This window comes from Palaemon carinicauda, chromosome 26 (genome assembly GCF_036898095.1).
Source record: "Palaemon carinicauda isolate YSFRI2023 chromosome 26, ASM3689809v2, whole genome shotgun sequence".
NCBI lineage: Eukaryota > Metazoa > Arthropoda > Malacostraca > Decapoda > Palaemonidae > Palaemon > Palaemon carinicauda.
In genome coordinates, this window is record NC_090750.1 from 93,642,205 (window position 1) to 93,665,330 (window position 23,126).

At 50.3% G+C, this 23,126-nt stretch overlaps 1 protein-coding gene across 1 annotated transcript in view; it reads right to left on the reverse strand.

Annotated features, from left to right (window-relative positions):
- The window catches only part of LOC137619694 (thioredoxin domain-containing protein 12-like), a 70,600-nt gene that overhangs the window by 38,822 nt on the left and 8,652 nt on the right, over window positions 1-23,126 (reverse strand). The window contains exon 2 of the mRNA XM_068349970.1: window positions 20,896-21,009. Coding sequence (XP_068206071.1) covers window positions 20,896-21,009 — 114 coding nt within the window. The remainder of the gene's footprint in view (window positions 1-20,895; window positions 21,010-23,126) is intronic.

The window sequence follows — 23,126 nt, forward strand, 5'->3', positions numbered from 1 at the left end:
CGTTGTGACTGCGGAGGCTGACGTTCAAAGTCTCGGTGGGACTGCATTGACTGCTGATCAAAATAACGACTCAACTGAACTGACTGCCGATTAACGTTACGTCGAGATTTATGCTCTGCATCTCGTTTAACAGCAAAGCTGACACTAGGGATAACGTCAGAGCGACGTGACAAATCTCGTTTAGAAGGTTGAAGACCTGAATCACGTTTGCCAGAACCGTGACGTACAGCAAGCAAAGGATCCTTTCGCACAGGAACAGGATCGTAAGCTTTCATTAAAAAAGAAAGCTTTAACTGCATATCTTGCAAAACACTTAACTTCGGGTCAACCGCACTCGAAATAGATCGTGACGTCGGTAACGTCTGTTCATGAACGTCATCGCTATGAACGGGACTCTCAAAATCAACGTCACGTCTGGAACGAACAGAAAGCAAAACGGGATCGTGACTTTTAGAATAGGTCTCCGGGGCCACAAAACTAGACGATAAAAGAGATCGCTTGATAGGAGAGTTATCCTCCGATGAGGGAATACGGTCTGGGCTGTCCCAATGACTACAGTCAGGACGTTGATCTTGTTCTGAAGGAACTAATTTACGCTTCAACGGTCTCGAAACCTTACGCCAAGATTTTTAAAGAAACGAGTCATCGGAAGACGAGGAGAACTTAGTCTCTCCTGTCTTATGGTAAAGACGTGCTTGAGGAGCAACGTCTGATACCTTTGAGGGAACGTCTGTTCGTTGGTTAAAGCCTCTCGCTCCCTTTGGTCTTGTGACATTCCTTCTCCCAGGGGTTGGGGAGCCTGAAAGAGGTCTCAGACTGGGTAAGCGACAAGCACGAACAGACGAATCCTCCGCATTAACACCAAACACATTTGTTGCACTTTTCACTTTATCACTTTCAACCTTCAAAATCTTTACGTCGTACATAAGTTGATTCCTGTCCGAGGCCAGCGAGTCGACCTGCTCACCCAATGCTTGAATAGCCTTTAACATATCTCTAAAAGAAGGTTCATTAGTGCCAGTAGGGGGTTCTGAAACTACCACTACAGGGGGAGGAAAAGGTTCAGGGGCATGGGAAGAGGAAAATTCTTGCGATCGAGATGAGCTTCTTCTAACCCTATCTCTTTCGAGTTTTCGAGTATATTTCTCATACTGCAACCACTCGAATTCAGACAAATTAACACATTCCTCACATCGATCCCCTAATTGACAAGCTTTGCCTCGGCAATTAATACAAATCGAATGAGGATCGATGGAAGCTTTAGGAAGGCGTTTATTACAGTCTTTAGAACATTTACGATAGAGAGGAGAAGAGTCAGCCATTATGAAAATTTCAAAGAGAGTCCAAAAAATAAGCAAAGTTCAGCAACAGAAAATCAAAAAAGTTATTCAAGAGTTTTATCGAAGATAATCCAACACGGCGAAAGCCATAAACCATGAAAAAAGTACTTCACCAATTAGTTGAAAACTTTGAGGTTAAGCGCGAGCGGAACCAATGTTGTCATTTCAACCGACAGAGAAGAACTGAATTCCTGGGGAAATATATGCGGTATCCTGCCGGCAGTTGGCGCTGGTGTTCACACCCAGCAATCACCACGGTGATCGCTCGCGAGTTTTTGGAATCTGTCGACCGTCGGAGATGTTAGCTACATATATATCCACCGGCTAAGTTAAATATTTAAAAAGAATGTTACATGGTGCTGTTTGTAAGCAAAGGCTTCACAAATAGAGGACTCAAGTCATTTCAACACATCAGTTGAGTGCATTTTTCTGAATCCTCACTGGATAGGGGATAAAATACCTTTCGTTTCCAGGTACCACATCAGTCTTGCATTGACCATCTTCTCCATGATCTTACATAAGCAAGATGTCAATGCAATAGTTTGATAGTTTGCTGCTAAAAACTTATCCTTACCCGGTTTTAAAAAGGCTAAAATAATGGCTAGTTCCCAAACACTTGGATAACTATGATCCTGCCATATTCTATTGATAAATACTTAAAATAAATAACTTTGTATTAAGTGGTACATGTTTAATCATTGCATATGGAATTCCATCGGGACCAGGGGCTGTATCATTACAAGTGGAAAGGGCAGAATCAAATTTTCTTTCAGTAAAAGGAGAATTGTATGACTCCTCCCTTCCTGTTGCAAAATTTAGAGCTTTCTTCTTCATTGTTCCTATGCTGGTGACCAGGGGCTGCTACCCACTTGTATGATACATTTGAGAAATGATCAGCAAGGGCATTGCTAACCTCAGTTGCTCCAGTCACATAATGACCATTCACTTTCTACACTGGTGGTGGGTTGGGAGTGAATTTGCCAGCTATCTTCTTCACTTTCCTCCACAGAGAAGATAGTGGTGTTCTACTGTTAATGGAGGAAACAAAAGACACCCATGACTGGCGCCTAGCTTCTTTCATGGCACTACAGAACTGTGCTCTACATTTCTTGTATATAATTAAATTCTCATCAGTACGGAGTCTGCGCAATCGTGTTAAAGATCTCCTTGGGGCTCTGTGCAGGGCAGTTAGTTCTGAAGACCACCAGGGGACTGGTCGTCGTTTGAATAACCCTGTTGTTTTGGGAATTGAGTTGACCCCTGGTGTATGGAGAGTTCCATTCAGTAAGTCTATGGCATCATCAATATTTTCAAATTGTTCTGCATACCCCTCAATTTCGCTTACCTCACGAAATTTATCCCAGTCCGCCTTGTCAAGATTCCATCGTAGCGATCTCTGTAAAGGTGGACTATTGTTGGTGTTTATAATGATTGGTGCATGATCACAAGTATGCCAATCATCTAATGTACTCCAATCGAAATCGAGAAGGCAATTAGAGCTTACAGTTGATATGTTAATACATGTCAAGGTACCTGTCTGGACATGAAAGAAAGTGTGTGGGCTCTCCTGTATTAAGGAGTCCCACATCTTCATTTTCCACAATTGATATGATATGATATTTCCCCCCATGTTTGCTAAAACATCATCCCACAAAGGATATCTACTATTCAAATCTTTAAGTAAAAGAAAAGAATGAGGGAGTTGTTGAATCACCTCTACTAAGTTATCATACTAAATGTTACCATTTGGAGGCAAGTACAGAGAACAAATTGTATATTTTCTCCCTATATCAATCTGTACAACCACTGCCTACAGAGGTGTACGAATAGACAAAGATATTTCGGGAACATCTCGACGAACGTACATGAGACTTCCGCCATGGCTCCCTACTTGGTGATCATATGGTGTCCTATAACCAACATATTTACGAGGACAAGGAGTATTATGATCAAGTTTGCTCTCCTGTAGACATATAATTATGGGGGAATGCTCTTGAATAAGGAACTCAAGTTCTTCATACTGTATTTGGCCCTTAAACCCTGACAATTCCATTGCAAAATGAAGAAAAAACTATGGTTTATATTTTGTTAGACCCCTTGGATGGAGTCTTCCCATTAGCAGTTTTTTATCTAACACTATTTCCAGGTAGTTTTATTAAAGAGGGTCTTGATAGATTGGGTTTTTCAATTATGATTTTCTTTTTGTCTTTTGGATCTAATTGTTGAGGGGGATGGTAGACCTCAACTTGAATTTGCGATTTATTTAAATTGACTTCCAGATGATCAGAAACATTAACAGACAAAGTATCATATGTATTTGACGTCATAATTTTGATATTTCTTATGATGTTTCTTTGTGGTCACAATAGCCCGTGGGCTCAGTGTGATGAGAGCAGGGAAGGCCTGGGGGCACGAGAGCCCCAAGGCTCAGGGTCACGAGAGCCCGAAGGCTCGGGGTCATAAGAGCCTAGAGGCTTAGCGTAACAAAAGCCAGAAGGCCTGGGATCAAGAGGGCTCGAAGGGTCAGGGTCACAAGAGGGGGAAGGTTCAGAGTGACGAAAGCCCGAAGGCTCAGGGAGTCAGTCCAAAGGATCAAACAAGCTTCTCCTTACCGCAGGGGAGTAGCTGTGTTCAGGGTAACGAGGAGTTGAAAACTCCTCCACTCGACAAACCCCAGAAAGGGAAAGTCTGGCAAGTTCCTCTGAAGAGGGAACCTGCTCTGACAAAGTTAGCGATGTCACTCGTTGGTCTGTAGAAGATCTCTCTCATGGGCAAGAGAGCTGGCCTCCCGAAGGAGGACACTGTCTCGGACTTTGCTCTTCCCCCCGATTCATCAAGGGGGACGAGCAATCTTTGGCATCAGACACATCAGGGGACCAAAAGTCCGAGTGGTGGGTAGCAGCACCAAGATCGTCCACCCGGCGCTGCGCCCAACCGGGAAAGCTCCACCTCTGAGGAAGACGGAGTCCACTTCCTCTCAATACCCAACTGAAGGAGTTCGAACAGAACTTCCTTCAATGGGGGACTAGTCGCAAGCCAGCAATGGCCACATCTGCAAAAGATCAGCAACAGAGCAGGTGCTCCCTGGAGGTGGGTGGGGGGATGGAACCATTTTGCCAAGGGAAACGGTACTGTCCCTCGATCCTCGAGGTTGACAGGGCTGCACTGGTACTCGACCGTTGCCTTAAGAGGACCAGACAAGGAACAGCTTTGGGAGAGATCGGGGGGTTAAAAAAGTCAGAGATTTCTTAGATTTCGAGGAAGACCTCGAAGAGTAAGAATCTCACTTAGACTACTACTTTTTTCTTCGCCAATACCTCTCCCACTGGGAGGCAAACCACTCTCGACACTAGGGACTAGTGCTGTTCCAGTCACAACGTTGGCCTCGGCAGGACAGACACAGCTGGCGAGGATTCGTCTCAAGGGCAGACATAAAGGAACTGAAAGAGCGGTCCTCAGGTCCAGGACAGGTATTCATGAGGCCGGCAGAAGAAGGAACACAATCTGAAAAGAGAATGAAAATAAAAAATTTTAAGTAATTTTTATTTTTCCTAACATACTTACCGAGAACTACTTTCTATAGGAGTCACTGGTGATCTCCTCTCTATCGACCAGAGTTTTGCGTATGTTACCCCCCACTCCGCTCTCTAAGTAGACCTACCCCCGGCATCAAGGAATGTGCCCCTAGGGTAGGATCAAGGTAGGTCGCTGCTCGGCTGGGTCAGCCTCATCATTAAGTTCTATTGAATTAGTACAATGCTAGCAAGGGAAGAGAGGCACTCGGGGAAGGAAGGGAGGGCCATTACCCGAAAGTAGTTCTCGGTAAGTATGTTAGGAAAAATAAAAATTACTTAAAATTTTTGATTTGTTCCAACACGAATACTTACCTCGAACTACTTTCTATAGGAGACTTACACTTTAGGAGGCGGGAGTGCTATTCTGACCCCCTGACCCGGGCCGTGGAGGCCAAGAGGCCTATGGATAACGAGACCTACTAGAAAGCGGGAGCGAGGGTAACTACACAAAAATTCACGTTAGTGTCTAAGTACTCACCCTTTGAAAAACTTCTTTTGACGTTCCTTCCAGTAGCGTAGTCGTGAAGAATGTGTTATTTTATGGGAACAGTCGGTATTCCCCGAAGAGGCAAGTAAGCAACTGGGTAGGAGGTAGGAAACCGCACTTGTGCCTACCGGTCGCTAGTCTTGAACGCGCCTGGGGTTTTTACCGTTACACTGCTTGGAGGGCGGAGATGACTGTTCCAATGGAGAACCCGTCCAAGGATTTTCTTGAGTAGTCCTTGAGGTAGTGGGCAGTAAAGGTTGACTGGTTCGACCAAGTACCTGCTCGCAGGATCTGCCCCACTGCCATGTTTTTCTCAAAGGCTAAGGAGGTGCTCAGGCCCCTGATGTCATGAGGCCGGGGAGTGCCTGGCACTGCCATGCCATCTTCCTTGTAGGTTCTGGCGATAACTTGTCTCAACCAGAAGGAGATGGTGTTTTTGGAAACTTGTTTCTTATTAATACCTGTGGAAACGAAGAGGCTCTTGATGCCTGGTCGGAGATGCGCTGTCCTTTCCAGGTATTTCCTAATTGTTCGCACTGGGCACAATTTCAAGTCTTCTACATTGCCTGTCTTAGGGATGGCAGGAATTGAGAAACCCTCAAACTTCGGGTCCCAGACTGCTGGGTTCTGAGTCTTGGCCACAAAAGAAGGCACAAACTTGAAGGATACTTCTTTTCACCCCTTTGAATGAGAAACGTCGTATGACAGACCATGGATCTCTCCCACTCTCTTAGCGGACGCCAAGGCCAGCAAGAAGACGGCCTTGAGGGTGAGATCTTTGCCTACGATATCCTTCAAGGGTTCAAAGGGGGGACGACACAGCATCTTCAGGACCTTGGCTAAGTCCCACTGGGGCACCCTACTCGCCTGAGGGGGGCAAGACTGCTCGAAACTCTTGACAAGCATCGCTATGTGTCTCGAGGCCCCCAGGTCGATGCCCTTCAGGAGGAAGACTTGGCCTAAGGCGGCTCGAACTCCTTTTATGGCTGGAATTGACATTCCTACCTTGTCCCTAAGAAACACCAGAAAATATGCTATGTCTGGGACAGAGGCCTTAAGAGGTCTAATGTGCCTCTCAGAGCACCACTTCGTGAAGGAGGCCCATTTTGCCTGGTATACCGCAGCTGACGACTTTCTCAGGTATAGAGACATTCTCTTAGCCGTGGAGGGAGAATATCCTTCCTTCTTCAGGAGCCGCTCGATAGTCTCCAGGCGTGAAGACGAAGGGAGAGTGGGTTGTCGTGGAGCTTGAGAAAGTGAGGCTGGTGCAGAAGGTCTGACCTGGTGGGTAGAGGCCACGGCGGTTGACTCGCTAGGTCTTTTAGGTCCGCGAACCACTCTCTCTCCGGCCACCAGGGCGCTACCAAAGTCATCTTTAGGTTTCGGGCGGTCCTTACTCTGTTGAGCACCTGTCTTATCAACGTGAAAGGGGGAAAAGCGTACACATCCAGATCGTCCCACTTGTGCTGAAAGGCGTCTTCTAAGGCTGCTTTCAGGTCTGGTACAGGAGAGCAATAGACTGGGAGTTGGGCGTTGAGTTTTGTTGCAAAGAGGTCCATCACCGGGGAACCCCAGCGCTGAATGATGAGCCTGGCTACTTCTGGGAGAAGGGACCATTCTGTCCCTACTATCTGGCCCATTCTGCTGAGGCCGTCGGCCAGAACGTTTTTCTTCCCGGGAATGAACCTTGCTAACAACACCACGTGATTTTCTTCTGCCCAATTTAGAATCTCTATGGTGAGATCACACAACTCTCTCGATTTCAAGCCTCCCTGTTTCTTTATGTATGCTACTACCGTGGCGTTGTCGCACATCAACGACACGGTGATTCCCTTTAGCAGACTTGCAAAGTGTAAGCACGCCTTCTGGACTGCTTTCAACTCCAGGACATTGATGTGGAGTTGCTTTTACCCTTCCAACCAGGTACCTCGTGCAGTTTCGTCGAGGAGATGGGCTCCCCATCCTTGGTTGGAGGCGTCTGTGAACAGAAGTAATTCTGGAGGCCCAGTCCCGAAGGGCATCCCCTTGAGGGAGTTCGACTGGCAGTGCCACCATTCCAGGGAGGGTCTCGTGTTTGGAAGGACTGGAATTAGCACTTGTTGTGAGTCCGTCTGGCACCAGAGGTTCTTGAGATTCCATTGGATGGATCTGAGCCTTACCCTCCCTTGGGGAACTAGTTTCTCCAATGAGACCAGGTGGTCTATCAGCCTCTGCCAGTCTTTCGCTCTCCTGGGGTGTTCTGACAGGAACGGCTGAATGATGTGCCTGAGGTTCCTTATCCTGTCCTCCGAAGGGAAAACTTTTCCCTGAATGGTGTCCAATGTCATCCCCAAGTAGTTCATTCTGGTGGACGGGGATAGATTTGACTTCTTCGGGTTGATTACAATCCCCAGATCTCTGCAAAACTGGAGGAGACTTCTCCCTTGTTCCTCCAAGTGGGCCTTTGAGGCGGAAAGGAGCAACCAGTCGTCCAGGTATCTGATAAGGCGGATGCCTCGTTCGTGAGCCCACACTGAGACAGTCGTGAAGACTCTCGTGAACACCTGGAGCGCTGTTGACAGACCGAAGCAAAGAGTCCTGAATTGCAGGATCTGGGAACCCCATTTCACCCGGAGGAACTTCCGACTCGAGGGGTGGATTGGATTTGGAAGTATGCGTCCTTGAGGTCGATGGTCATCATAAAATCTTTCTCCCTCAAGGACAGCAGGACTGACTTCGGAGTGTCCATTTTGAAGTCCGTCTTCTTGACGAACTTGTTGAGAGCAGATCTATAACCGGTCTCCACCCCCCCTGTCGCTTTCTCCACCAGGAACAGGCGACTGTAGAAACCTGGCCCTGGGAGAAGAACTTCTTCCATGGCGCCCTTCTCTAACATGGAGGATACCTCCTCTTGAAGGGCGGTCCTCTTTAACGGGTCCTTGGGAGCTAGCCATTCTGTCCGGTTGGCCGGAATAAGAGGGGGTGGTTCCGTCAGGAACGGAAGTCTGTAGCCCTCTTTTAGAACGGACACTGTCCAAGGCTCTGCCCCTTGAGCCTTCCATGCTTGCCAATGTTGTCTGAGGCATCCCCCAACCCGAGGCTTGGGCGGGGATAGGGGGCCTCCCACTCTATCTTCTTCTAGAGGGGCGGCCTGATCTGCCTCTCCTAGAGGCGGAGTAACCCGACCTGAAGGAGCTTGAGGGCGCTGCAGCTCCCCTGCGGGAGGGCTGAGGCATTGTGGACCAGGAGGAAGAGGGGGCCTCTCTCCTCGTAGTGCTGGAAGAGGCTTGGGGCGTCGCGGCGCTATCCGAGACGGACCTCTTGTAGGGCGGTCTCCTAGAAGTCGTCGGTCTGGGGACGTTGGCCTCCTTCTTTTTCGAGACCTTTTCCATTATGGCTTCTAGCTCCTTCAGAGGAAACAGAGACTCTCCCCACAGGGGCAGGCTGCGAATGGCTCGCGCCTCCCTGTCTGGTACCTTCTGAGACACCTTCGTTAGCACAGTGTCTCGCTTACGGAGAACCCAGTTGGCTGTTAGGGCGAGAGACTGATAGGTCAGAAACTTCAGGGTTTTACCCCCGGAGGTAATGAGGTCCCTCAGTAGGCCTTGCTGATCAGGGTCCTCGGGGTCGAAGGAGGCTTGAACACCCACCAACGTGGAAGCCCACCAGTCCAGCCAAGAGGAGACGTTGACTAAGTCTCGCGACATTTCCTCCATAATGGAGGCTTCTGCTGGCGAGAAACAGACTGGGGCCGAAGAGGCTCTATCGTCTGAGACGCCTTGACTCAGGATGTCTACTGCCGACTCCACTTTACAAGGACCTGGGCGACGTCCTGCAGGCACATAGACTTTCCCTTGGGTTTTGAGGCCCTGGAGCAATTTCGAGGCACTCTGGATTTTGGGGGCCTCGGCATTGCTGGCCACTACTTTGTTGATGTACTCTTGCCCTAGAACTAGATCTCGGGCTAGAGGGAGTGCTAGGGATGTCTTAGGTTGGGAGGGAGTTTGCATGATCCTCAGCAGGCTTGACCTCCAGGAATCTCCATCCGTAGCCGCAGGTTCTGCTATTTCGTGGTGCCTTCTGATAAGGCTAACCACTCTCCTATAGGCGGAGTCCTCCGTCGGGGAGCCCTCCCCTCCGTCAGCCGAGGTCTCGGCCTGGGGCGGGGGAGCCGGTTTACCGGGCACGCCGACTGGACGCCTAGCCCTTGGGGCCAGGGGCGCCGTCCTGCCGAGGTACTGGACCTCATCTGCAGGTATGTCCGCACCAGGGGCTCGGGATAATGCAGGCACCGCTGGTTCAGCGGGGACTCTCGTACGCCCTAAGGCTCTGGGCGCTGAGGACGCGGTTCCCGTGGGCTGACCCAACAGTGGGAACCGTTCCTTCCGACCCGAAGGCCGCACCAGCTGGGCTGGTTCGGCCAGGTTGCCTGACAAGAAGCACGTTTCCCCCCGCTGGGCGGGGTGAACCGGAGGCCTCGAGGACTTATGCTTTCCCGAGAGGTCTTTCCTGCGAGCCAGGTCGCGAGGGTCAAGGCTGTGCTTAGAGGACGGCAGCCTTGGCGATCGCTCACTGGACCAGCGGTCTGGGGAACGAAGCACCTTCGATTCCCGCGAAGATACGTAGATCCAGGCGCCACCGGGAGATACACTTCTCCTATACTTACGGCCCGGGGAGCGGGAGCGCTTTCTGCTATACCGAGAGCGCGACCTCGAACGGGAACGCTCGCTCCTGGACCGCTCCCTCTGACGGCGGTGTTTCACCCTGACCTCTTCCTCTGACAAGGAATAGACGTCCGATGAGCCCGACGACACTGTGTTCACCGCGTGTCGGCTGGTAGCGGGGACTGCGGGGGACTTCTTCGGGCGTTGAATGCCAGAGGTCGAGGGCTGGAGGAAGTCATCGGGGACTTCCGTGGGGAGGGTTGGGAACGACTCAAACCGTTCCATGCCCATGAGCCAGGGATCCAGGGTCACATCCATCCTTAGGGGTGACCTACCCGGCGTCTTCGGGAGCCTCTAACCGAAGGCATCGTTACCCGAAGGTATAACTTTCCTTTGGGTGTCTCCCCCTAACGACGAACCAGAAGCACAGGCCCACGAGGGCGGTGGTGATACCAAGACCGCGTTACTACACCACAAGGGGTCATCGGAGGAAGCGTGCCCCCAGAGCACAAGGGCCGACTCTCCGGACGCACTACTGGGTCCTTCACTAGCCCTAGAGGGGCCCGCCATTGGCACTGCACTTACACTGGGCTCCAGGGAAAGGACGCCTTGTTCATCCACAACACTAGACTTACCTCGTCCCCTACTCTGTGTAGGGGACGGTGAAACCGAGGCCCCGTCGGACCGCTCACTGGGTGATGGTATCGGCGAGGAAACATGACAAATTTGAAGATAATTTGTATTTTTCCTAACCATACAAACCTTAGCTATTTACAAAGGGTATTACTTTTAGCGTAGCTGAAATGGCGAGCCATTAGAATTTGACGAGGGTGTATTACCCCCGCGCTAGTTAGCGGGGGGGTAGGGGAGTGGTAGCTAGCTACCCCTCCTCCCCCTCACACACAGGTGAATACTCACTTTCACTTAGAGGTAGGACTTGTCTTGGGGGACAGGGCTGGCGGGCAAATATGTGTAAATAGCTAAGGTTTGTATGGTTAGGAAAAATACAAATTATCTTCGAATTTGTCATTTGTTCCGTAACCGAAATACAAACCACGCTATTTACAAAGGGTGACTTACCCCTTAGGAAGGGTGGAAAGTCCCCAGCCATACTGGTTTTGGCTTTACCCGGGGACTCAGAATCCGAGTGAATCGCACTCGAGAAAAGGAGTCCCTGCACCTCACAAGTTCCTTGCTCCGCAAGGAACCATGTGGCCTACGTAAGCTTGTGTGTGAAGGAAGAAGTGTGACCCGTCCTAGGCAGTTGACCTGGAGTTCCGGAAGGAACTCTGGGTTAGGACGTTCCCAATACCACCTCGTCAGGGTATGGGGGACACGACAGTATTGACCCAATACTCGGAACACAAGGAAGCATGGTTTACCTGCAGAGGTTCGAGGTCAGCTATGCAGAGACCAGGATGCTGCTTCCCCGTAGAGGGGATGATGAAGAAAGAAGTAAGGGCCAGACATACTTCTTTCGTTCATGCAGACTAAAACCTGATAACAATGCCCTCAACCTTCTGCTACCTGTCTAAAAAGGAGCCTGAGGTTAGACCAGCTGTTGTGTAGCCACCACAGAGCGATAGAAAACGTATCGAGACTCCTGTGGGTCACGCCCTGCAGGAAGCGGGCTGCGAAGGTCATTAGACGCTTCCAGACTCCAGCTTGTAGCACCTGCGTCACAGAGTAGTATTACTTGAAGGAGAGGGACGTTGCGATGTATCCAACATCGTGCTGTAGGGCGACGTGACGGGGGAGGGTCTGGAGGCAGGTCGATATGAATGTCCTTGAGTCTGGGCTGAAGAGGTATACTGGTGACTCTCCCCCCATGTCCTCCTTGTGCTCCCAAATCGGCTGCAACTGAGGACAAACTGCAGCTGTTCCCAGCGCTAACCTCTCGATTCCTTTACCGGCAAGAAAGAGAAGGTCTTGGGACATCAGATACAGAATGGAGACTCGAAATCTTGAATGAATCGGACCGAAGGGCCGGGACCCTCAGATTCTGAGTCTAGCAAACAACTCAGGAGCGAGCCTGAATGTTGCCTTCCCCTCTTCCTTAGAAAGGGGGGAGTAGTAAGAGACCAAGAAGATTGCTTACACACTGGCCGTGGCCAGAGTGAGCAGAAGACCCAAGGCGGAATACAATCCGAGGCCTGTCGTAAAGGGTCTTGAGAAGATCTCTTAAAGGACTAAAAGTCCGAGCCATGCTCCAAGTTGGAGGTCTTCCTCCGACTAGGGCAGGGACGATCGTAGCTTCGCGTGAGCGAGGATAGATCCAGCGGGCAGGAAAAAGTTATTCCTTTAAGCCTGAAGGTCAGGGAAAGGCTGAGCGACAGGCTTCATTGCCGAGAGCGGAAAGGAGTTTCCTCCCGCCGAAAGGCAATAAGACCGTTATTGCTGGAGAAGAGGCCTCAAGGGAAGAGGTATATCTCCCACGGCACCAACCACCTTAGACTCTTCACTTTGCCTGGGAGACCCCTGTGGATGACTATCGCAGATGACGCGACCTCCGTACCGCGACTGTAGCGAGTTGTCTCTTCTAGAGGAGGAAGCGTAGTGTCTCCAGGCATGAAGCCGAAGCGACGTCCCGGTTTGGGAGAGATGTCGCAGTGTGGTTGCTTGAGTAGTCTGCGCCGTGGGAGAAGCTCTCCCGGGAGATCCGTCAGGGGAAGCAGAGGGTCCAGAAACCGTTCTGCGCGTAGTCCCAGTGGAGCTCTCCCATTGAAAGGTTGACAGACAACCTGGTCTTGTTGAGACCCATTGTCCACAGACAATAAGGAGGGAAGACGCAGGCGTCGAAGTTGTCCCACCATCACCGGAATGCATCTTGCCAGAGTCTCGGGGTCTGAGACTGGGGGGAAGAATAGCGGAAGCTTGAGGTTCCAAGCTGTCGCGATCAGGTCCCCCAGACCAGCACTTGCTGGTTACCCAAGGTCAAAGACCTCCAGGTACACTCTCTCTACGAGGCTCTGCTCGGATAGTCTGAGAGAAACATTCCCCTGCCTGGAATGAGAGAGCCGATGGTGGTATTGAGAGAATCTCAATCATCCCGGTATCTCTACTGCAAGATGTGAAGGTGTGAAAATGCGTCCCCTGCTGGTTAGAATGAAGTCGACGCGCAACGGGGAGACTCGGCAGTAGCTGTAGGATCTGAAGAGGGACCAAACTAAGGCCCCTAAGCCTGCCTGAATGATGGAGAGGTATCCTTCAGGTCTTGACCATAGTCCTGGACCGGAACATGCCCCCCCCCCCTTTCCTTTGACGAGTCCGAGAACCGCATCAAGAATGTGGGGAAAGGACGAGAATATCCACTACCATCACGAGGCTCCATAGGTCAACACCCATTGCAGGTCTAATAGTTCCGTTGGTCCCATAGGGCCAGGGAGTCCGGTTAAACATTGCCTGAAGCCACCGGAACTTGGATCGCCCCACATGGAACTTATCCTGAGGCGACCGTTCGGACTATAGACGGGTCAATGAGGAAAGAAGAACTAGGAAACGTTTCAAGGTAGGGCTGAAAGCTCTGCTTGACTGAGAACAGGTACTGCGACTCTCCTCAGTCTTGCCACAGTCAACCGAAAGGAAGGCTCGGAGGATGTGGTAACAGAATCTGGCGTCCCCAGGTGGTCACCCATCCAAGTACCGACATTGCTTAACCTCGCTGGATGGACGAGAAGCGGGGTTTCCAATGTGGTAGGGCGGCTGACTCAATATCATGGCCAGATACTCCAGATGTTGAGGCAGAGGAAGAGAAGGCTCCAAGCAAAATACCATGAGCCCACACTCATGGTAAGCATCCGGAAGCTTGTCCCGGCGCTGAAGAAGGTCAAAACCCGAGCCTACAGGAGTTGACCAGCCCTCCAAACAGCAGAGGAGGCGGAAGCCTGCCCCTGAGCGGCCAAGAGGAAGGCAGGGAGAGTTCTCTGGGGAAACAAACCTGCTATGCCACGGCGGGATAGCCACACTGCATCATAAGCAGGAATACTTGCAGTCTAGGCTGAATTCGACGAGCACCCTGGAAGATGGATGGAATGGAAACTGAAAGTACCCGTCCTTCCGATCCAGGGTTTTTAAGGAGTCCTGTCGCCTCGTTACCAGTCTGATCGATTCTGCTGGCCGAAGTTTGTTCGACAAACTTGATCGGGGCTGAGAGGTCGACTATGGACATCCCCTCTCAGATCCTTCCTTACAAGAAAGGATCGACTGAGGGGGCCGGGGGTGAAGCCGTCGATGATCCTAAGGAAGACCTTCGCCTAAGGTATGGATCATTCTGCCCAACCGGGCAACTCTGCTGACGTTATGGCATAGAGGTTCAGAGACACTAAATTCGCTGACAGAGACGGCAGGCGCGATATCCTTGGCTACTCACAGAGAATATGCGGGAATGGGCATCGGGAAGTTGTCATTCGGATGAGTAACCTTAAGCATCCTCCCAGCGAAAAACCTGCAATCCTAGAGTTCGTGAACTCCTTTTAGGACTATGCCCCCCCGGGGGAGTCTCCCGTGCCATCTGTTCCTGACAGGAGGAAACTGCAATTGGACACCTTGTCCCAGTTGTCGTAGCCGATAACTTAGGCCGACGTGGTTGAAAGAAAAGGCGCTGGAGCCCTGCAGAGTCTGGAAGAAAGCGCCTTGGAGGAGTGAAACCGGAAGTCGATTTACTCCGCACAGCAGCTGTCTAAGTCTCTGTCCTTGGGCGCAAACAAACTCTTCTCAAGGATGGAAGGGTGTCTGAGGTCGTCGACCTCCACAGATGAGACACCCGAAGGAAGCCCTCAGTCAGCGCGTCCAGATGGTACAACATCGAGCTTGTCCGCAAGTTAGATACTTAACGACGAAAGGCCAAGGTGCCTGAGCTCGAGAGGAGGAAAGTACCCTTGATCTTCCTGTAGCTTCCTTGAACCAAACCTCGGGCCGTAACCGAGGAGGGAAAGAACCTGGTAAGCTCCCAGAGGAAGAGGTAAGCAGTCACCCCTTGTCCGATGGAGAAATCTCGAACGGAAAGCCCCCCCCCGCCAAAATTCCTTCCAGGGAATGACGGGGAAGGGCTAACCCAGGTTCAGGAATAGAGGAGTGTATCTCAGATCTCCCTTAAGTTTCTCCTATTCTGCAAGTGCCATGCTCTGTGTTTACGGGGTGAGACAGTGTTCTGGAAATACGCTCCAGAAGAACTCGCCAGGCTGGTCATGCTGCGAAAACCCCATTGGGAATCGTGGTCGCAATTGCCCTGGAGCTCGCGCGACGGGAATTCCTGGTGGTCGGCGGGCGATAACCCATAGACGAGCAATGGATACTGCAAGAAATAAGCCGACAATTGTGCGAAGAAACACTGTAGGTTCGCGCGACGGAACACCATCCGTCTGCGCGATGGAAAAAATCGTTGGTTCGCGCGTGGGCGAACATTGGAGAGCATGAGCGTAGACGTGCAGGCACATGGGCGTGTGGGCGCGCAGGCGAGTGGTCGCGCGGTTGCACGGGCGAGCATTTGCACGGGCGAGCGGTCGCGCGGTTGCACGGGCGAGCGGTCGCGCGGTTGCACGGGCGAGCGGTCGCGCGGTTGCACGGGCGAGCGGTCGCGCGGTTGCACGGGTGAGCGGTTGCGCGGTTGCACGGGCGAGCGGTCGCGCGGGCGCGCAGGCGAGCGGTCGCGCGGGCACGCAGGCGAGCGGGCACGCGGGCACGCGGGCACGCAGGCGAGCGGTCGCGCGGGCGCGCGGGCGAGCGGTCGCGCGGGCGAGCGGTCGCGCGGGCGAGCGGTCGCGCGGGCGAGCGGTCGCGCGGGCGCGCAGGCGAGCGGTCGTGAGGGTGGGCAGGTGGATGAGAGCGAGTCCGAGGCGGCAAACGCAAGCGTTAGCGCGATGGCAAGGAAACGCGCTGCCGCGTGGGCGAGGAGGACTGCTGGCGATATGGATCAACAAGCGATCGGTGGTGAGCTGGTGAGCGCTAACGCGCAGGTTGGCGATGGCGCGTTGTGATATGCCGACGCGATGGTCGAGCAGTATGCGCTGGTGAGCGATCGTGCGATGGCGAGCAGTATGCGAAGGTGAGCGATCGCGAGCAGTGATCAGCATGCGCAGGGTCGCGCGATGGTGATCAGTATGCGCAGGGTCGCGTGATGGTGATCAGCATGCCAGGGTCGCGCGATGGCGGTCAGCATGCGCAGGTTGGCGGTCGCGCGATGGCGAACAGCATCTGCAGGTGGGCGATCGCGTGATGGCGAACAGCATACGCAGTTGAGGGTCGCGCGATGGTGATCAGCATGCGCAGGGTTGAGCGATGGTGATCAGCATCCGCAGGTGTGCGGTCGCGCGATGGCGATCAGCATCCGCAGTTGAGGGTCGTGCAATGGCGATCAGCATCCGCAGTTGAGGGTCGCGCGATGGCGATCAGCATCCGCAGGTGAGGGTCGCGCGATGGCGATCAGCATCCGCCGTTGAGGGTCGCGCGATGGCGATCAGCATCCGCCGTTGAGGGTAGCGCGATGGTGATCAGCATCCGCAGTTGAGGGTCGCGCGATGGCGATCAGCATCCGCAGTTGAGGGTCGCGCGATGGCGATCAGCATCTGTAGTTGAGGGTCGCGCGATGGCGATCAGCATGCGCAGGTGAGCTAGTAGCTGGCGAACCATGTTCCTTCAGAAGTGTTGGAGAACATTGGCGTGCCGGCTGTAACACACGTGGGCGATCCGGAGATCGCTGGCGAGCTGATGATCGCTGGCGGGCTGATGATCGCTGACGAGCTGATGATCGCTGGCGAGCTGATGATCGCTGACGAGCTGATGATCGCTGACGAGCAGAAGGCTACGCATGGAAACCTGCGCAACGAAGAAGAGTCCTTGACCCCGACCTGAACCGAAGTTCTAGATCGCGAGGGCGAACGTGGGCGCACAGGGCGCGTAACAGGAACCAACAGGAACCGCAGGGAAGATCATCTTGAAAGCGCTGACGAACAGGAGAGCGCTGATGAGCAGAAGGGCGCGCAGGGAAACCCTGACACGCAAGGGAAGAACCCCCGTGGGGGCAACCCTTTGCCCCGAAGGGATCGTTGTCCGCCGAGAGACTGATGTCCGTCGGAAGACCGCTGTCCGTCGGGAAGACCGCTGTCCGTCGGGAAGACCGTTGTCCGTCGGGAAGACCGTTGCCCGTCGGAAGACGAGATCAGACTGCTGTCCATCTGCACCAAGGCGGAAGATCGAGAAAAAGGAGTTGTAGGCTGCAAACGGAGATCCAAAAGGCGCCTCAAGCACCCTTATAGGGAGATGAGAGGCCCTTACGACGAGGCGGACGGTGGGCCTTACGGCGAGGGAGGCCAACAGCAACAGCAACAGAAGAAACCTCCGAAGAGGAGTCTCTATGAGTGTACTCTCTCGCGAACGAAAGAGAAACACTTCGTGGAAGAGACTGGTCAGCCAGTGACCTAAAAGGAGCAATCCTCTGAAGAGGAGCTCCTGCAGTTGCCCAGCCCCTTCAGCGAAACTGCAGGTGCGACCGCTCAGCACCAAGAGCATAGTCGCACGAAAAAAAGGCAAGAGAAGAACCCCCCAAAAGGGGAAAAACTCAAGCCTGGACAGGAAAAACTTCCCTCGGAAGGAAAGTTATCCGCCCAAGGAGGCAAGCCTCCTGACTGTTCTAAAATGAACTGGAGAGCTGTCCGTCGACACGGGAGTACTACCAGTAGAAGGAGACACGCCCCTGACGAAAATACAAGGGGGGAGGCAGCAACAGCCGAATTCCCAGGACTCCACCAGACAGCTCACACCGTTGCTATATTACAGAAACGAACTAGATCGGTAACTGTAAAAAAATAAAACAAATAATATTAGTACACATTCATTCCCCCGGGAAGGCTCCGAAGAGGAATCCCGAGGGAAAGGAACAAGAATTACACAACAGGCACGTGCCCTCACAACCACTTACACTCGCGGAAGGAGAGCTGTAACCAAAACAGAATTATAACAATTATAATTATGTAACTATGTAATTATGTAATTTAAAAATGAATGAACACTAAAGAAAGAACGAAAACCCCGAAAGGAATCGTTCTACAAGCTGAAAAACAAAAAACAACTACAATTAGATTCATAACTAATTGATACAAACGTACGGCGTAGCAACCCCCCACACGGAAAGGAAGCTAGGCTACAAGGGCGTAGTAACACGTAGTAAAAGGGTGAACGACCTCAAGAGAGAGAGAGAGAGAAAGACATAAGTCAAACTCGATCGCCACCCATAAAATACGCCGTGGTGGCCTAACTGCCGAGGCCTCCACGTAGATATCGTACACTACACACACACATCGGAAAAGGAAACTTACTTATTTCTATACTCAAATATATATACAAACATGAAAACATGTTTACATATATATTGAGTAAATGAAAAGTAAGCGATTAAGTAAAGACAAAACAGACAATGGCTGCCAAGCGAGGACCAAGACAGAGACATCTGTCACAGTCCGAGCCAAAAGTTAAAGTGAGTATTCACCTGTGTGTGAGGGGGAGGAGGGGTAGCTAGCTACCACTCCCCTACCCCCCCGCTAACTAGCGCAGGGGTAATACACCCTCATTAAATTCTAATGGCTCGCCATTTCAGCTACGCTAAAAGTAATACCCTTTGTAAATAGCGTGGTTTGTATTTCGGTTACGGAACAAACTAATTTTCCTGGGGGAACGTTTCGCTGATTTCCTCTTTTTGGTACCGTATCGTACCCACTGTATATCGCTCCAGTCTACACACTCGGGGCACGTATCTGCTGACGAGCAAACCTTTCCCCTACAGGAGGAACAAAGGGAGTGAGGATCCACTTCCGGCTTGGAGAGGAACGCTCCACACGATTTCCCGGCTCTAGGCCCAGGACAACGGCGAATTTGCTCCATAATGCACACAACGCACGACACAAGCACTAAGGGAATCAATGAAAACACTGGGTAAGCACACGGTTGAAAGGTGAACGCACAGGAACACTTGGGAAAAGCACACTGGAAAACGCAAGTTGCCACGCTGGGAACACGTGGGACACTACAACGCACACAAAGGATCGACAGAGAACGAGAGCGAGGTGTGAACGCCTCGCGACCAGAGAACTTAATGATGAGGCTGACCCAGCCAAGTAGCGACCTACCTTGATACTACCCTCGGGGCACATTCCTTGATGCCGGGGGTAGGTCTACTTAGAGAGCGGAGTGGGGGGTAACATACGCAAAACTCTGGTCGATAGAGAGGAGATCACCAGTGACTCCTATAGAAAGTAGTTCGAGGTAAGTATTCGTGTTGGAACAAATAAAGAATTAATTTATAAACAAGTGGCAAGTCAGTTTTAAGGCGGAAGAGAGCAGCCACGTCCACACTCTAACAGAGCCAAAAGCAAAGTGGGTGCTCAGCCCAGGTGTGTGAGTAAGCAGGGTAGCCGGGTAAACCCCCCTCTGGCTAACTAGGGGTTGGGGTAGTTATCCCTTGATAAAATCTTATGGCTTGTCTTTCAGCTACGCAGAAAGTAATACAGTATCCCCTATAAATAGCGAGGGTTTGTAAAGAGTGACGGAATCAAGGAATCTCTGGTATCAAACATAGATGTTACCCAATACCCACCTTGTGAGGGGTATGGGGATGTAATAAGTATTATTTCTATGGAGTACTAGGTTACACAAGGGAAATGGTTATTACCTAAAGATAGGTATGGCCAGCTTGCAGAGGACCCATGGGTGCTGTTACCCAAGAGAGCAGAAGATGAAAGAAAGAGCAAGTCATTCTTACACATTCATCCCAGACTAATATTGGGTAACCTATGCCCTCAACAATATGCTACTTACCCATCAAGGAACCTGAGGCATATCAAACCAATTGTTGTGCAGCCACCACAGGTCCAGTTGAGAACGTCTCCATGTTCCAGTGGGTTACGTTTTCCAGGTAGTGGGAGGTGAAGGTCACATCCACAAGCTCTCTTGCAGTACCTACATCACAGAGTAGTTTCTCTTGAACACTAGGGACGTACTGATGCCCCTAACATCATGAGCCCTAGGTCAATGAGCAGGAAGAGGGTCAGGATTCAAGGCACAGTCTATGACCCTATGAATCCTAGCCGAGATAGTGTTCTTCGTGACCCCCCACTTGACCTTCCCAGTGCTGACAAAGAGTGCTGACACTCGGGAACGAGCTTCTGCTGTGCGTTTAAACTAATACCCCAAACTCCTCACTGTGTAAAGTAACAGCAGATTGGGGTCATTGGTTACAGAACGAAGGCCTGAATCTAAGGTCCGTCTTAGTACAATGGTAAGTATGTTTGGAATGCAAAGAGCGGAGACGTCCATTCTAGGCAAAGCCAAAAGAAAAGAGTTAGACGCACTGGTGTGTAAATGAGAGGGCTACCTGGCAAACCCAGCTACCCCTCACTAACCCCCAGCTAGAGGGGGCTTGGTAGTTCCACCTTGCTTTAAAGTCTTTAGGGCTAGTCTTCCGGCTTTGCCAAAAGATGAATCTAAAAATAGTGAAGGTTTTGTACTTAGTGTCAGAACAACATAGATTTAGATAAAGTCGAACAACTTTCACAAATAAAAGCTGGTTAAGCCTGGAAGCAGTAAGAAATACACAACATATTACTCTTCAAAAGTAGATGATTTACAAGGTAAACCAATAAAATATATAATATTCAACAACAAAACAAGTTTTTATTTTATATGTCTAAATAGCAATATGAAGATCTATCAAATATGTGAGTCATCAACTTGACTATCAAACACACAAAAAAAAAAAAAATACACACTGAATATTGTACAAAGAAATGGGACATAACATTAATAGATTATGAATTGACTATTGCTAAAATGATTTATTGTACCAAATTTTCTCATCTCACCTTTGCAAGCTCCACACCAAGACTTGTGAATGATAAGCATCAAAGGTTTACCAGTTTCCTCTGAAATTTTTAAGCCATCTTCAAGTGAATGCCAGTCATAACTTTTGCCCAGCCCTGAAATATAAAAATCAAAATATTTGAAATCTATTTGTATTTTTCTTAACTATACAAGTCCAAACCTGAGACCTTTAATAGGAGTAGGACTTTGACAAAGCTGGAACAGTTATTAAGTGCTTGAGCTCTATTGTGTATGATGAGTAGAGCAGGAGGAGTCTTGCTGGTAGGAGCAGTGCGCTTGCTTGCAATGAGGATCATAGCCAGTGATGTTCTGCTATCCATGCCAGAGATGTTCTCCATCAAGCGAAGTCGGTAATTACTACCTCAAAAGTCAAGGCCTCCAAAACTCGCCGCTAGCTATCGACGATTCTACCCATAAGCGGAAGTGTTGTTTGTCAAAGGAGGGCAACTTTACCTCGGAAGGGAAAGTCACGTGATGGGCAGCGCTGTGGCACTGAATAGTACTCATTATTCTAGGAGTTGCCACTAGCTGGCCTGCAGTGGCATGTTGGAAACTTACTTTACTTTGATGGCTGCTTTTCCGGTGCCATACAGCAGGGGAACCCCACTCTCTACAGGACCTCCACTGTCATTTTACGTTGTTCGTTCAGAGTATTTAACGTTTCATATCGCATATTGTTAATTTACTGTTGAATCATCACTGTCAAAAGATTCATGAAATAAGAAAGTCTTCAGTTTCCTCTTGAAAGCCTTAATGTCTTCAATCATTTGAATGTTTCATGAGAGCTTATTATTTAGTCTCAGGGCCGCATATTTAAAGGCTCTGGAGCCTACAGTAGACATATATCTAGGTTCCAATAGTTTGAAGACATCTGTAACTATTCTCGTGTCAACACGATTTGTTGGCTGCGCAATATGTAGCAGTTCTCTTAAGTATTTTGGACGCTCGGTTCTAATAACTTGGTGGGTCATTGTACATATTCAAAATTAAATTCTTGCTTTAATTGGCAGCCAGTGTAAATCGATTAGTATAGGGGTGATCCTTTCTCTAGGTGGGACACCTTTTATCAGACTTGCTCCTCTGTTTATTATGTTTTGTAATTTCTTAAGTTGCACTTTTGGTAAATTGTAATAGAAAGAGTTGCAGTAGTCAATCATGGTAATAAACGGAAAATCTATTTTTGGGTGAGATAGCCATGTCGTTCTAATGGAAGGTTCCTAATAGTAGCTTCCAAGGGATATATGAACTACAGTGATATTCCCAGAGAATTTACCTTTAGGTCTCCAGAATTCTAACTCCTGGCGCGAATATCCTTACCATTCTCTTAAGGATATCGCATAAATCAGGGGATGTATACCTTGATACGACACATAGCGATCTTCACCTCGAATAGCGTTTTCGCCTCGAGGGGGAAGAGTGGCAATTTTGGAAGGGGAGCCGTTATCAAGGTTACCCTATTTCCCATACTACTATTGAGTATCAAGATGGCGGTCATTCCTTGTAGCATTGAGCATGGTGCTACAGATATGACAAATTCGAAGATAATTTGTATTTTTCCTAACCATACAAAACTTAGCTATTTACAAAGGGTTACCTTTTAGCGTAGCTGAAATGGCGAGCCATTAGAATTTAACGAGGGTGTATTACCCCCGCGCTAGTTAGCGGGGGGGTAGGGGAGTGGTAGCTAGCTACCCCTCCTCCCCCTCACACACAGGTGAATACTCACTTTCACTTAGAGGTAGGACTTGTCTTGGGGGACAGGGCTGGCGGGCAAATATGTGTAAATAGCTAAGGTTTGTATGGTTAGGAAAAATACAAATTATCTTCGAATTTGTCATTTGTTCCGTAACCGAAATACAAACCACGCTATTTACAAAGGGTGACTTACCCCTTAGGAAGGGTGGAAAGTCCCCAGCCATACTGGCTTTGGCTTTACCCGGGGACTCAGAATCCGAGTGAATCGCACTTGAGAAAAGGAGTCCCTGCACCTCACAAATTCCTTGCTCCGCAAGGAACCATGTGGCCTACGTAAGCTTGTGTGTGAAGGAAGAAGTGTGACCCGTCCTAGGCAGTTGACCTGGAGTTCCAGAAGGAACTCTGGGTTAGGACGTTCCCAATACCACCTCGTCAGGGTATGGGGGACACGACAGTATTGACCCAATACTCGGAACACAAGGAAGCATGGTTTACCTGCAGAGGTTCGAGGTCAGCT